This window comes from Macrobrachium nipponense, chromosome 1 (genome assembly GCF_015104395.2).
Source record: "Macrobrachium nipponense isolate FS-2020 chromosome 1, ASM1510439v2, whole genome shotgun sequence".
NCBI classification, from domain to species: Eukaryota; Metazoa; Arthropoda; class Malacostraca; order Decapoda; family Palaemonidae; genus Macrobrachium; species Macrobrachium nipponense.
In genome coordinates, this window is record NC_087200.1 from 80007416 (window position 1) to 80019915 (window position 12500).

The 12500-nt window shown below is 37.3% G+C and overlaps 2 protein-coding genes across 5 annotated transcripts in view; one reads left to right on the top strand and one right to left on the bottom strand.

The window, feature by feature from the left end:
- LOC135219403 (uncharacterized) overlaps positions 1-12196 on the top strand; it is a 38469-nt gene extending 26273 nt beyond the window's left edge. For all 4 annotated transcript variants that reach the window (XM_064256153.1, XM_064256154.1, XM_064256151.1 and 1 more), the window contains exons 4-5: positions 6376-6525; positions 11162-12196. In XM_064256153.1, coding sequence (XP_064112223.1) covers positions 6376-6525; positions 11162-11584 — 573 coding nt within the window. In that variant the 3' untranslated portion in view covers positions 11585-12196. The remainder of the gene's footprint in view (positions 1-6375; positions 6526-11161) is intronic.
- On the bottom strand, positions 1466-5003 carry LOC135219404 (uncharacterized). The gene is made up of 2 exons (XM_064256155.1): positions 3951-5003; positions 1466-3424 (listed from the first exon to the last, which is right to left on the bottom strand). The coding sequence occupies exon 2, from the start codon at positions 2992-2994 to the stop codon at positions 2068-2070; it is 927 nt and encodes a 308-aa protein (XP_064112225.1). The 5' UTR covers positions 2995-3424; positions 3951-5003; the 3' UTR covers positions 1466-2067.
- Positions 12197-12500: the final 304 nt, after the last annotated feature.

The following is a 12500-nucleotide window of genomic DNA, read 5'->3' on the forward strand; positions in this document are numbered from 1 at the left end:
AGAAAATAAAATAGGAAAACTTACCACTTATGGAAACCTTTTTTCTATAACTTCAGACACTGACAATTGAAGTAAGTGGCTTAAATCAATGATATTCTCATGTTGGTTATTTACATATATATGTACATAACTACACGAGACACTAAATGTGTATGCAATAAAATTTTTTTTATTTTTTACTTAAAGTTTTTAAAACATTTCAAAGTGGAATCAGCAATTCTCCTTGAAAAAACTTATAAACGATAAAGTTTGAAAAATGACATGTTTTATTATGAAAAATAAATATCTTGAAAAAAGGGCTCACATCCGCACATCTTACAGTGCAGTTCTAATCGTTTCTTAAAATGATAGATTGTTAATTACGTAAATCATACTGCGATATTCATGGAAAAACAATACAAATACATTATTCCGCAAATGCAACTGCATTCAGTAAAAAAATATCAGGAAACGAATAAAAAGAAAAAAAGAAAAACTGCAGCCCCATCTCTTTATATGGCACAAAAAGCTTAATTGAAAATGACACTTGGTGGTTCACGTATTGCAATATATATATCTCACATACTAAAAATCGCATATTCGTCATAAGTGAGACATATTTGAAAAATAACATATGTTTGTATTAATTGCTCTCTTAACCTGGGGGCTATCAACCAAATTCCATTGTAAAAGCAGATTGCCCAGAGACATGCAACGATATCACTTTTACCGTACTACTGAATAGTTATAGTGTTTACATACTTTACTAGGATGTAATTAGAAAGAAAAACAAAAATCACCAGAAAATAATCACTAAAAATCAACATTAACAGAACACTGGCATTGTGGCTGATTATGTATTCATAATTAGCAGTTCTGGTCGGTAATTGATGAGAAGTCTTACATGGTAAGCATTTTAACGACTTTTTTTTCCACTGAGGATTGGTGCAAAAAATAGGTACCATTATTTTATAGCTATTCTGATATCATTTACATTAATAGTTATTTCATTATCCACGTCCTCTCGCGGTAGGACTATCCGAATGACTGATGGTTCTACAATTAGAGCTGATTACAGTATCATTACCCTGCCATTTTCAGTTCTATTCCTGGCTCCGAGGAACGACTCATCTACTGCAAAATTTCCTTAATGTGATGAAAAGAAGAAAATCTCTTTCTCTCTCCAGAAATATCACGTAACTAATGTCTTCGTCACCCTCATAAACTAACTGCCCAAGTCATTTTCTCCACTTGTTGGGAAAAAAAAAAAACCTTCTCATTTCTTAATTCTTTATATCAATTCACAAATTCTTAACAGAAGGATACACAGATTTGTTATAGAAATAAAACAAGGTAAACCTGACTTAGGCAATTACATAAGTATTATGTCCCATGACTTAGGCATGATTATAAAGTTTACATTTACACAGTAAATTATATATTAGATACTTGGATTTTCTGAAAACTGCCTTTAGATTCTCTGCGAAAATAATACTGATCTTCTTTAAAGAAAAAAATGATTTAATATTAAAAATGAAGTATATTCCTGCTGTAGTCTAATCTTTAAAATCCGGGAAGCCTCTGAGAATTTCTTATCAATCCTCTTATATAAGCAGAAATTTAATTAATACCAGACATTGTAAATGGGGATTCCAAGTTTTTAAAGGTTAATGTTTCTCAAAATATTTATTGTGCACAATTATTATTTAATTACTCATGAGGTAAAGAATCAAAGAAGTTATAGCAGTCAGTTGGCATTACTGCTTTCATGGACTACAAATCATTAAATTTTCTCATTTTGATAGGGAGTCTTGATGAAAATAGTCGGATCCACTTAATTTCATTGTCATGAACCCGATATGGCAAGTCCTCCCAGGTCGAGTGAATGCTGAATGATAACTTGTACTTTACTTTTCCATCGCTTTGGTACATCAACCCACGCAGATCATGATCCATTGGGTCTCCTTTCTTTTTCCCTGGTCTGATACTTATGAAGTGTGTATTATCCATCATCATGAAGTCTTGGTGTTTCATTTGTTTGACTGTGTATGGTGATGGTTTGATCCTAGCACACTGGATGAGTACTGCTTAGTCACGCTCAGTGAAGACATCATTAACCATCTTACGTTCAATGGTGCTATGCATGGAGTCACATTCCATCTGTGTGTGACCAGCAATGAGATACTTCTGAATGATGTTGATGCCATATTTTCTAGCTAAAGCAGAATAAGCATTGGCAATAGTTATGCTTCTGTTCTGGTAGCCGTATCCATCACTCCAAATCACAAGTTCTTGCAAATTTGAGTTATCTAAAATTATCTTCTCAAAATGATGGTACTGCAGATACGCAAAAACTTCACTTCTCAAGTCACCCTCTGTTTCATTCCAGAGGTAGCAGTAACCATTCTTAGAATGAAGATTATACAGGGTAAAGTTATGCACCTGTAGCTTCGTTTTATAGTACATGCTACTTGCCATGGTCTTTGGGCACAAGAGAAAAGCCTGCAGATCCATAGTCCAAACAGACTTATTGACACTAGCAGACTCCTTATCTTGCTCCTCCTCCTTTCTGGCTTCATCTTTGAGCTTAATGTGTTTGTCATACTCATCCTTAGTAATGTTGCCATATTTGAATGATTCATATGTATCACAGCGATCTTTTCGGGGTACAAATACAGAAAACATTTCCTCCTGGAATTTATTACTGAAGTGGGTGACTTCAACAGCTCTTACTCCTTTTTCAGCATCCATTTTGTATTCCCGATGAAGGTTTGCAATAGTGGTCCCTGGATACAAGAACTTTTTATCTCTGTATGTTGGTGTGTTCCTGCAGTAATGTGAGTCTACAGTGGGCAATGCATTTAACCAGTTTGTGAGGAATTCATTATCAGAATCATTCACTTTAGCAGATTTTCCACTTTTGGGACCACGTTGGCCTGATGCACAGGTTCCTGATGGGTTGGCAATTGAAGTGTATGCAGTCCTTTTATCCTTATTATCCTTCAGCCACGACATGATAGTTCTTGCAGGGATACCAAAAGTTGAAGCAAAGAGTAGTTTGCAGACTTGATGTGATGATCCATCAGGAAGTTTTAGATTGTAGGCATAGGATGGCTGCCTCCTTGATCCTTGTGCTATTTTCTTCTGCTTTATTTCTTTTTTTGATATTAGGGCTCGAATATAAACTACGTTCCACCCAAGTGTTTAGTGCCCAAAATTTATGGAATATGTGCCTTCATTGTTCTTCGTTTATTATTTGACAGTTATGGGTTTTGGCTTTCAGACAAAAAGTAGATTGACATGGAGGTCCCATCTCAGCAGCTGGAACATCTTCCCCAGTTTTCCTCTTGTGCTGCTCACCCCTCAACCGCTTCTCCTTCATAATATTTTGCTTCCATTTTTCTTTATGTGGTCGCTTCTGCCTCTTTACGTTATCCACCACCATCTACAAAGAAAGACAAATAGATTAATTAATCAAACAGTATTTGGGTTCAGCAGATACATTAAAACAAAAGAGCAGTCTCAGCTGCAAACGAGGACTAAAAATATATAGTTCATCACAGCACTGACAAAAACCTAAAAATTAACATTTAGCTCCAAAGACTTAGCCCAAAGATTCACGAAGCAGTCGTCAGAGGCATAATAAACCAAATAAATAATAGCCTTTCCCTTGAGAATAACACAATTCCTTACTTGCAATCGAAAAAATTATACAGTACTATCCAGACTTATAATAACAAATGTCATATGTTTTAGTATTTAATAGTGATAAGATTATGATAATGGAATATGAGGATATGGCATTCAAGGGGAGATTAGGGATTGCATAAGCTTCGTGAATCCAGGCCTAGAGCCCCTTGATGTACTCCCAGCCCAGAACCTCGGGCTCCCTAGCTCATATCAACATACATTCTTAACTTTTTTTAGCTACAGATATTTATATAAATTACAAGTAATCTATGGATACATACCTTCTCACCAATGCCAGTATTCCTTTCGGGCTCTAAATTCTTCAACATACATGGATTGTCTTCAGCTACAGCAGTTCCAGAGCTTGAGAAATCACTATCATGTGGGCGGTAGTGTGGGTCACGATCTGAGGCATCATCAACATATGCAGCTTCATTCAAGTTTCTCCTTATTTTCTCCATTCTAGGTTCTCTTACTCAGTTCTCTACTTGACACACTATGCAAGCGTAGTTGTCTTGCACATTATCTATCAGAGTAGAACTGATAAACACACAAAATTCACACGGCAACACTCACTTAAGGCATGGCCCATGGCTTGTGTCTTTTGTTTACAACAGCAGCAGGGGTTATTAATTACAGAAAATGAATAAATATCCAATAAAAGAAAATATAATTTAAGGGTATACTATAACAAAATGATTAAGTACTGCTTGTTTGGTTTATGAAATAATTATTTTTTTGCCTAAGTCATAATCATGACTTAGGCATACAGACAATAATGCCTAAGTCATCTTGTGATATAGGCAGAAAATTTACGAGGAATTTTATACCACTTATTATCTAGATATGACATGGGCATTTATATCAGTATTTGCGCCACATGTTGGAGATGTGATTTACGCAAAAATATAAAAATCTCTGAAAAAGGACTTAGGCAGTTAGTTTATGAGGGTGACGTCTTGTCATTAACCCGAATTCTGAACGGCTGCTTCATCGTGCTATTTTCTAGCTCAATAATTGGAATTAGGAAATGTCTTCATTTTGTAAATGCCATTCCATCATTCTCCATCCCAATCTGCCCTATCCCATCCTATTCCTAACCCCTCCCGTTTCCTCGCCCTTTTTCCTTCGGCTATCCCTCTGCCAGCCCTCACTAATCGCTAATTGTTGTTGTTGCAACGGTTAAGCGAGCTGTTTCTAAGCCACACAGGCTGTTGCTGTTTGAGCATCCCCTATGATCGCAAATGTTGTCGTTTTAGATTAAGACATCTCTGTGCTGACATGGGCTCTTGCTCTTGGGCACCCAGTAACTTGAAATGGTTTCTGCACAAAAAATTTGCAGAAAACGTAACAGGGATAAATAGGATTAGTAACTTCTGGAATGACTGCTTCTACTCAGCAACCGCCAAGGGCCAGAAAGAAGCAAAGAACAGGCAAGAAAAAAAGAATGGAATTAACTAAACTTCATATACAGTATTTAGCTTAAATACTGAAGTGGTAACGATGCAGGCAACAACAACAACAAAAAGGAAGAAAGAAATAAGAAAACAGACACTGTATACAAAAACTAAAAAGTAAAAATAAAAAACAAGGACGTAGAACAATAATCACAGCCATGAAATTAATAAAAGGAAAAGTAAAAATTTAAAAGAATTATTAAAATAATCGCTAATCGTGCACTGAAGATATTAGCACATGGGTAATTTCACATTAGTTAAACGGGTCACTGATCAGATCAACCAATAAAAAATGAATCGTGGTTATTCTTAGGTGGTTTATTTGACGATAATGAATGACGTGATGATATGATCAGTGGGCTACCTGATCGTGAATAATGAAGGCGGTCCCGTTAACTGGTCAATCACGATGAGGTACTTTGCACTCACGACAAGATACTTGGCACTTCCTGAATGGTTAATTGATGTTAGTGAATGACGTCATGACACTTCGATTCAAGTTCTGTTTCTTGGCTTCTGTATTAGTAATATCAATTATTCCAATGAACTGGCGTAGCACTGCGTTGGCCATAATTTTAGTAAAAATAGTCTTGTGCAGTCGGTTGCTTCATTGGAATTAATTTCCGTGATAACTATTTCACTAGAAGTGTGAAGCAAGGAAATTCGAGGTTAATTTTTGCTGCTGGGACGCTGCAAGGAATAAGACAAATGCGATTTTTGTTGTGACCACTGCAAGGCAATGATTCGATTTTTAAACGGCTGTTTCTTGAGTTACCTTTCAAGTTGAAACTACACGATTCGAAAGCGATGAAGGTGTTTCATTGAAAATTGACTCATTGCTGCTATAGCTTTGAACATATAGTTCAATTATGCGATCTGAGAATACATTTAATAATTTGATTTACTAAACGACGTCGATTATATCTTTGTGCCAGAAATCTGGGTTCATGATGAATTCAATAATGTAAAAACAGTATTCAGAATTGGTATAACTTGGGAATGATTTCACTCGACTATACAGAATACATAAACAGTTTTCGATTGACATGGAATCATGCAAAGTCATCTATTTGACTGAATAAACATCGAAGATCCAAATATGGCATATTCCGCTTATCCACATCTTGAGTGGAACTGTCGACTGAACAGAAAGTTGTTTAAAGCTCGATTTGTTCGTAGGAAGGATGGGCGGGAGTACTTAGAAATGAAAACTGATTAGAATCATTAATAACTAATTATACTTTTTCAGGATTTCGACTTCTCAGGTGAGAGCGGCAGCGTCATGAGGCTTCATTTTGAACAAAGAGGATCGTCCAATTTCGTAATGGCGTTGTATGGTCTCTATTATTGCTTGCCATTCATCATCACATTCATCGCCTACACTTTGATGATCATTTCGGTATGTGAGAATCATTTTCTAAAAGTCTCAGTTTTTTTTTAATGACAAACCACGAGTGTAGATAAGGGCGCATGCAGAAATATGAGCTCAAAGTTTTTATTATTCTGTCATATTTCTAAGAAGGCAAACAGGTTGTCCATACTTTCATTTAATGCTAAATGGAAAACACTGAGGCAGTACTATACATTTTTTGATACATGATGCAAAACTAAAATTGCATTCTTGTCCACAAAGTTAACTTTCATTAAATTCCTAATATTATATTTGTCATAGGAATCAAGTAACATGTCACGCAAGAGAGATATTGCGTGTTGATATCTGTATCTTGGCCTTGATTTCTCTATGCAAATTCATTGTCTTTCATTACCATCGAGAACAAAACAAGAGGTTGGTACAAAAAAGGGAAATACTCACTGCGCAACGAATGAAAGTGTTGTGACATAACCTTCTTGCTCAACGAACATATTGTGACTAAAAGTCTATCATTTTCAGGCGGGCGATTTCATAATAGAGTCAGAAATTACATTCGTAATTACTTTCTCCCCTGTAAATATGACAACGTTGGTATGGTTTATTTACAAAAAATGTAAAATAATAATGCATGTTTTTTTAAAAGTTAATCGTGTATGTCGTTACATATACGTTTATAGTTTCGCAATTGAGGAATAATCACTAATGTACTGTACAATGTACAAATTTGTCTGATATCAGTTTGTTATATCTATTGAGAAAAAGCACTCTCATTATTCAGTTAAGTGTAATTTCATATGATATGATATGCTGTCATTTCTACTGGAACTGTATTTGAATAAGTAGCTAAAAAAATCCTTTCAACCTCATTCTCACATCATTTTGTTGTCCATGACCGTAATGAATAAGAAATATGAGCATCAAAGCAGAGTAAATGTGATGATTGTCTTCAAGGATCTCAATGACAAAAAATCTTACTTCTGAATGCAAAACATTTTAATGTACGACAAGCCTAACTATGGTAAAGTTATTTAGACATGAAAAAATGTCAAAAGGGACTGACTCATATGGGCTGTAGCGTGGTCACAAATGAAGTCAAAAGTTAATAGGAACTTTCACTACAATGCATATGAATAAATTGATACGAATGCTGTATTTTTGTAAACCCCCAAAGAAAAAAGTACAGTATGGCAAATATTGCACTGACATTTAGCTATCAATAAATACTTAAGAATACTTATTAAATTTTTTTGTTTAACATCTTTCGTGATAGCTCAGAAAGTTTAGTGTTTGACACTTCAATATATGGTTGACAAATTATAACAATTATAACGGTAATATTGCAAAAAATCAATTTTATATTCATGTCAATATGCAAAAAACTCAATGTATTCATACCGCAGTGGCTTGCAACCAGAATTGCCACTTCAAACGGCTTATAATCTGATACCTGTTCAACCGTCATTAATTACACCTGGACATGCACAATAATTCGCCTCATTCTGACTCTTGAACATCCTTGCTCAACCAGAACTATAGAAGAATGCCCGAAAGTGTGCTGTCTTTCGTGTTGTAGCCACATATGGCAATTTGACAACTTTGGAAATTGAACTTGGTGCAGACTGACTGCACTTCCAATTAAGTGCTGGACAATGATTCAGACATTTTTTCGCCCTGTTCTGGCTGGATAATTCCTCTGCCCAGTTCTTTTATATGAAAACCGATAACATTCATTGTAGCTGTAATAAAGTTCATGGAATGCTTGGGCTCTAAGAAGTCAAAGCTCAGTATCTACCTAATGCGAGTTTGAACTGCGGCCATACAGTCTAAATCTTACGAACGACCTCCGTGATAATCATCTTGTGATATGATATCGGGGTCTTAAAACAACTTCTGTTCTAATAATTTCGGAACGGAAGACCTAGTTTCGCATTCCTTGAGAACCAAAAAATAGTGTAATATTCTTTTTGGCAGCTTGAGTCAACATCAGCGTTGTGATTGTACTGAGAAATAATTTTGAGCGGTATTTCAGAAATCACTCATGTCTTTATATCTCAGCTAAAGAAAGAAAAAATGTCTTTTTATCACAAATAAAGCGATATGAATAGCAAGAGATACAGAAGACGCCGGATACGTTATCATTTACTTCCCTGGTAAGGCGACTTCTGTGACAAGCGTCAGTGAATGGGGGTAATGCCCAACACAGTGGTTCTCAACCTATTTTGGCACCTTTTCACCATATGTCAGATTCTCATTCCTCCACCCTTTCCAAAACTGTCTGCCTCAACAGGCGCATTCAAAATATATGTCACAAAATACTAACACAAACATACAAGCTAGCAGACAGAAAGCCCAGCGTGACCTCTTAGTAGCGCGGACTAATGCACACTGCATCTTGTGTGGTTCTAGAGCCAGTTTGAGCCTAACAATCTGTGGTCACAATTCTCCCATCCAGGGAGCAGCAGGCATCACAGGAGCAACCGGGCCAGTTAGAGCAGCAGGGGCAGGCCTAGTGCCAGGAGTACTAAGAGCGGAGGCGACATATCAGACGCAACTGTTACCGCTGAAGCAGGATGCATGATAGAGATGGTAAGGTAGCTAGAAGTCACAGGCACAGTTAGCACTACCACAGTGAAGGAACCTCAGCCACAAGACTCAGGGCCACAGCAAAACCAGGAGGTAGTGGCACTGACTGTTGAGGTGCCGAAAGATGGGCAGATGTGCCCTTTGCCACCAAGGGAGTATGAAACGTTCGTGTGGTGATGGACAAACACCATAGTGGGCATAATAGCAAATATATATACAGTCACAGAGGTAGGGGCCACATACGTCACAGGTGGTCTTATGAAATAGTTCATAAGTCCTTGGATCGAGGGAGTGCCAGAGAGACCTAATGATAGCTAGTCTTGCTGAGGGTCTCTCTTGTCTGCTCATCCACCATACCTGAAGAAGGAACAGTTGGGTCAGAAGCGGGAGTCTGCTTTCCCTCCGAGTGAGAGATCTCCCCCTCGGATTGAGTAGAGGCACACGGAAAGAGGTCGTCCTGACCGCCCCCCAACACCCCCGGGACCCCCAGGGGTGAATTCCCCTCTGGTTGAGAACCACTGGTCTAACACATCATGAGCTCACAGAGCAAGAAGCCTTCAAAATCTTGTAGTAGACTTCTTATCTGGTCCCCCTCTTCCGAAAGCATTTTATGGTGCCAGCAGATAAATTTTCACACACATTTATGCAGAGATATTCGAAGAATCACAGGGCATATTCTTATATCAGTTGTCAAGTCCATACTACCATAACAGACGAAAATGAAAAAAAAATCTTTCATATTATCCTGAAAGGAATTTTGATCAGTGATTATCGAAAATTTTGAATTGCTGTCATACCCGTGACAAAGAAGTCACGTATTAAAATCTTTGGAAGTGAACTATAAAAATATAAAAACACCCTCGTATAGTTCCAAACGCTCTGATACTATGATGGTTTTCCAAGTACAGTACCCGATTTATTACATGTCCATCTATTATCAAGATTAGGATTGGATGATCCTAGCAATGGCTGTAGAATGTATAGTACCTATGAAGATACTCTGGGTCGAAAGTTATCTATGGTGAAAGCTCAAATTGAGCACCAAACTCCAAATTGGTGTCTTAAATTTGGTATTTGGTAAGCCTACCATATTATAGCAGGCCGCTGACTGTCTCTTTTCTTCCGGCAATATGCCTATGGATGGCAGTTACCCAAAGGTCCCATTATCCACGTGGCTCAATGTCACCGTTGCTCAAGGGTAAAGGTTTCATTGAGCAGCGGGAAGGGTTTGAAGATGCAATTTCATAAAGGCATTATTTTGAAATTCCATGGAACATGTTCCAAATGAAAGTTGCTCAGTTAATTAGGTGTCATTTAGGTTTAAATCCGAAGCAACGGAATCATAAATAAAAATCTTGCGTAGCCATTTACTTTAGCCTAGACCTCTCTCTCTCTCTCTCTCTCTCTCTCTCTCTCTCTCTCTCCTCAACGTCAGTGTCCCTTCTTTCTCCGCTTGTTTATCCTGTTGTTTCTTTATTCGTTGCCAAAAAGCATACGACCCTTACGACACACCTGAATTGAATCTAAACTGGCAAAAACTGTTGCATTGCTATTATCACTATTCAAACAACGAGTCGTTTCCCACAAGAGAGGTCGCTTTAAAGAAATGTAAAAGAGCAGTCACTACAGCATTTCTTCGCTCAATGCGCAATGCGAAGTCAAGGATCAATCTTTAAACATTTCAGATGAAAAGTTGTTTTAGCGCCATTTAACTAATGGATTGCGGTCCTATATAAAGATAGACTTAGATGTAATATGATGAATCATCCGAAAAGAGGCTCCAAAGAAAGCAAATAGATACCTCATAATGAACTGTCATTCATGATCCGTAAAAAATATACACTTGAATTAGTATATATACTAAATAATCGGATATCTAGTATCATGTCTTCATATTTTTCCCTTGGTATTGTGTTATTTTTAATTCTCATTATATGTTTTTATTTCCTATACTTACAACTGTCTAGGCATGCTTCCATATTGCCTTTTCTTTCAGTATTTCTGGAAACGTGTCAGTGTCTCATATTTTAGCGAGCTTAATGTTTTATAGAATTCTTGAATCAAATAGTGAATTTTTCAGGTCATCCGCCAAAACCACTACGTAAAGAGACGCACCAGAAGAAGGAAGAAAAGCATGGACCACGTGGCCTCCACCATTCGGTTTGTCATTTTGACCAACCTGCTACTGGACGGACCTCACGTCGTGTTCCACCTTCTGGAAGGCTTCGACTTAGCGACGATTGTCACCCACATGGCCTTCTTCCTCCATCTTGTCCTTGATCCCGCCATCTTCATCGGGATGAACCACAACTACAGGAGGGAGGTTCGTAACAAACTTCTCTGTAGTTGCGGTCCCAAACACGTCGAGTCCTTTGGGCGGCCGTCTGGTCCGTCGAAGGCTAGTGGAGAGGCCGCAAAGGACAGTGAGCTACAAATTAGATCAACATGGCGTCAGGTGCAACTGGAAGCCGCAGATAAAAGGAATGCTGTTTACGTGGGATGAAAGGCTTCTTTGTTCAGAAGAACTGACTTGATATCCGAATCTACAATTTCAAACATAAAGCAACCATTGTCAGTGAACTCTGACAAAAAACATTTGACGATAACTGTTTTCTCGTCCTGGTCTTCAAATTCAGCAGCGTTTCGAATTCTGAAACAATGTTATGATAAACTAGTGGTTCATTCCAGCCTCCAGCCTATACGAGTTGGACAAGATGTCTCATGCGCACGGAGAATACCAGGGTGGTTCAAATACACAAATTAGTGGGCTCCATATAATTCCCAGATAGCAAACCTAGGTACATCAAATGGCAAAGCACTAAAATTGAGCTGCACCACAAAGTACAACTTCTAATGTACATCACTGTGTGCATTTTGATAATCTTTCTTTTTACGAAAGGTAAATAGTCCTCTATGACTTCGCTCCTCCATTCTGCGAAGCATACATTTTTTAAGAGGATATGCCACTTATTTTCTGTTAAAACAAATTCCAAAATCTAACATTCCCATTCGTAAGTTGACTACTCCTGAGAACTTGGAATTCCTGTATTCACTCGTAAAAGTTCTAGTTTTTATACAATAATTTTGCGTATTCTTTCAATAAAGCTCTAATGGAGACACCTTTGTTTTTTATAGTTTTCTGTAATAATTGTCTGGTAAACAGAGTCTTTTATGCTTCTTGTACTCTCACGCAGTTACTGGTTTAAATGTTTATAATATCTACGCGAGAATTCTCAGCTTGCTATCTTGTACGGGGAGAAAGAATAATGAAATTTTTTTTTTTAGAGAGAGAGAGAGAGAGAGAGAGAGAGATCCGTAACAGAATTTCTGTGCATCCATATGTAAAATTGGAGTGACTTTTTTTTCTGTATTTTGTATGAAAAATGAAAATCTATGAATAATTCATTACTTACGCACAA

Excerpts from the sequence above, each read along its gene's own strand:
- LOC135219404 (XM_064256155.1), bottom strand. The coding sequence starts at position 2,994 with ATGTCGTGGCTGAAGGATAATAAGGATAAAAGGACTGCATACACTTCA.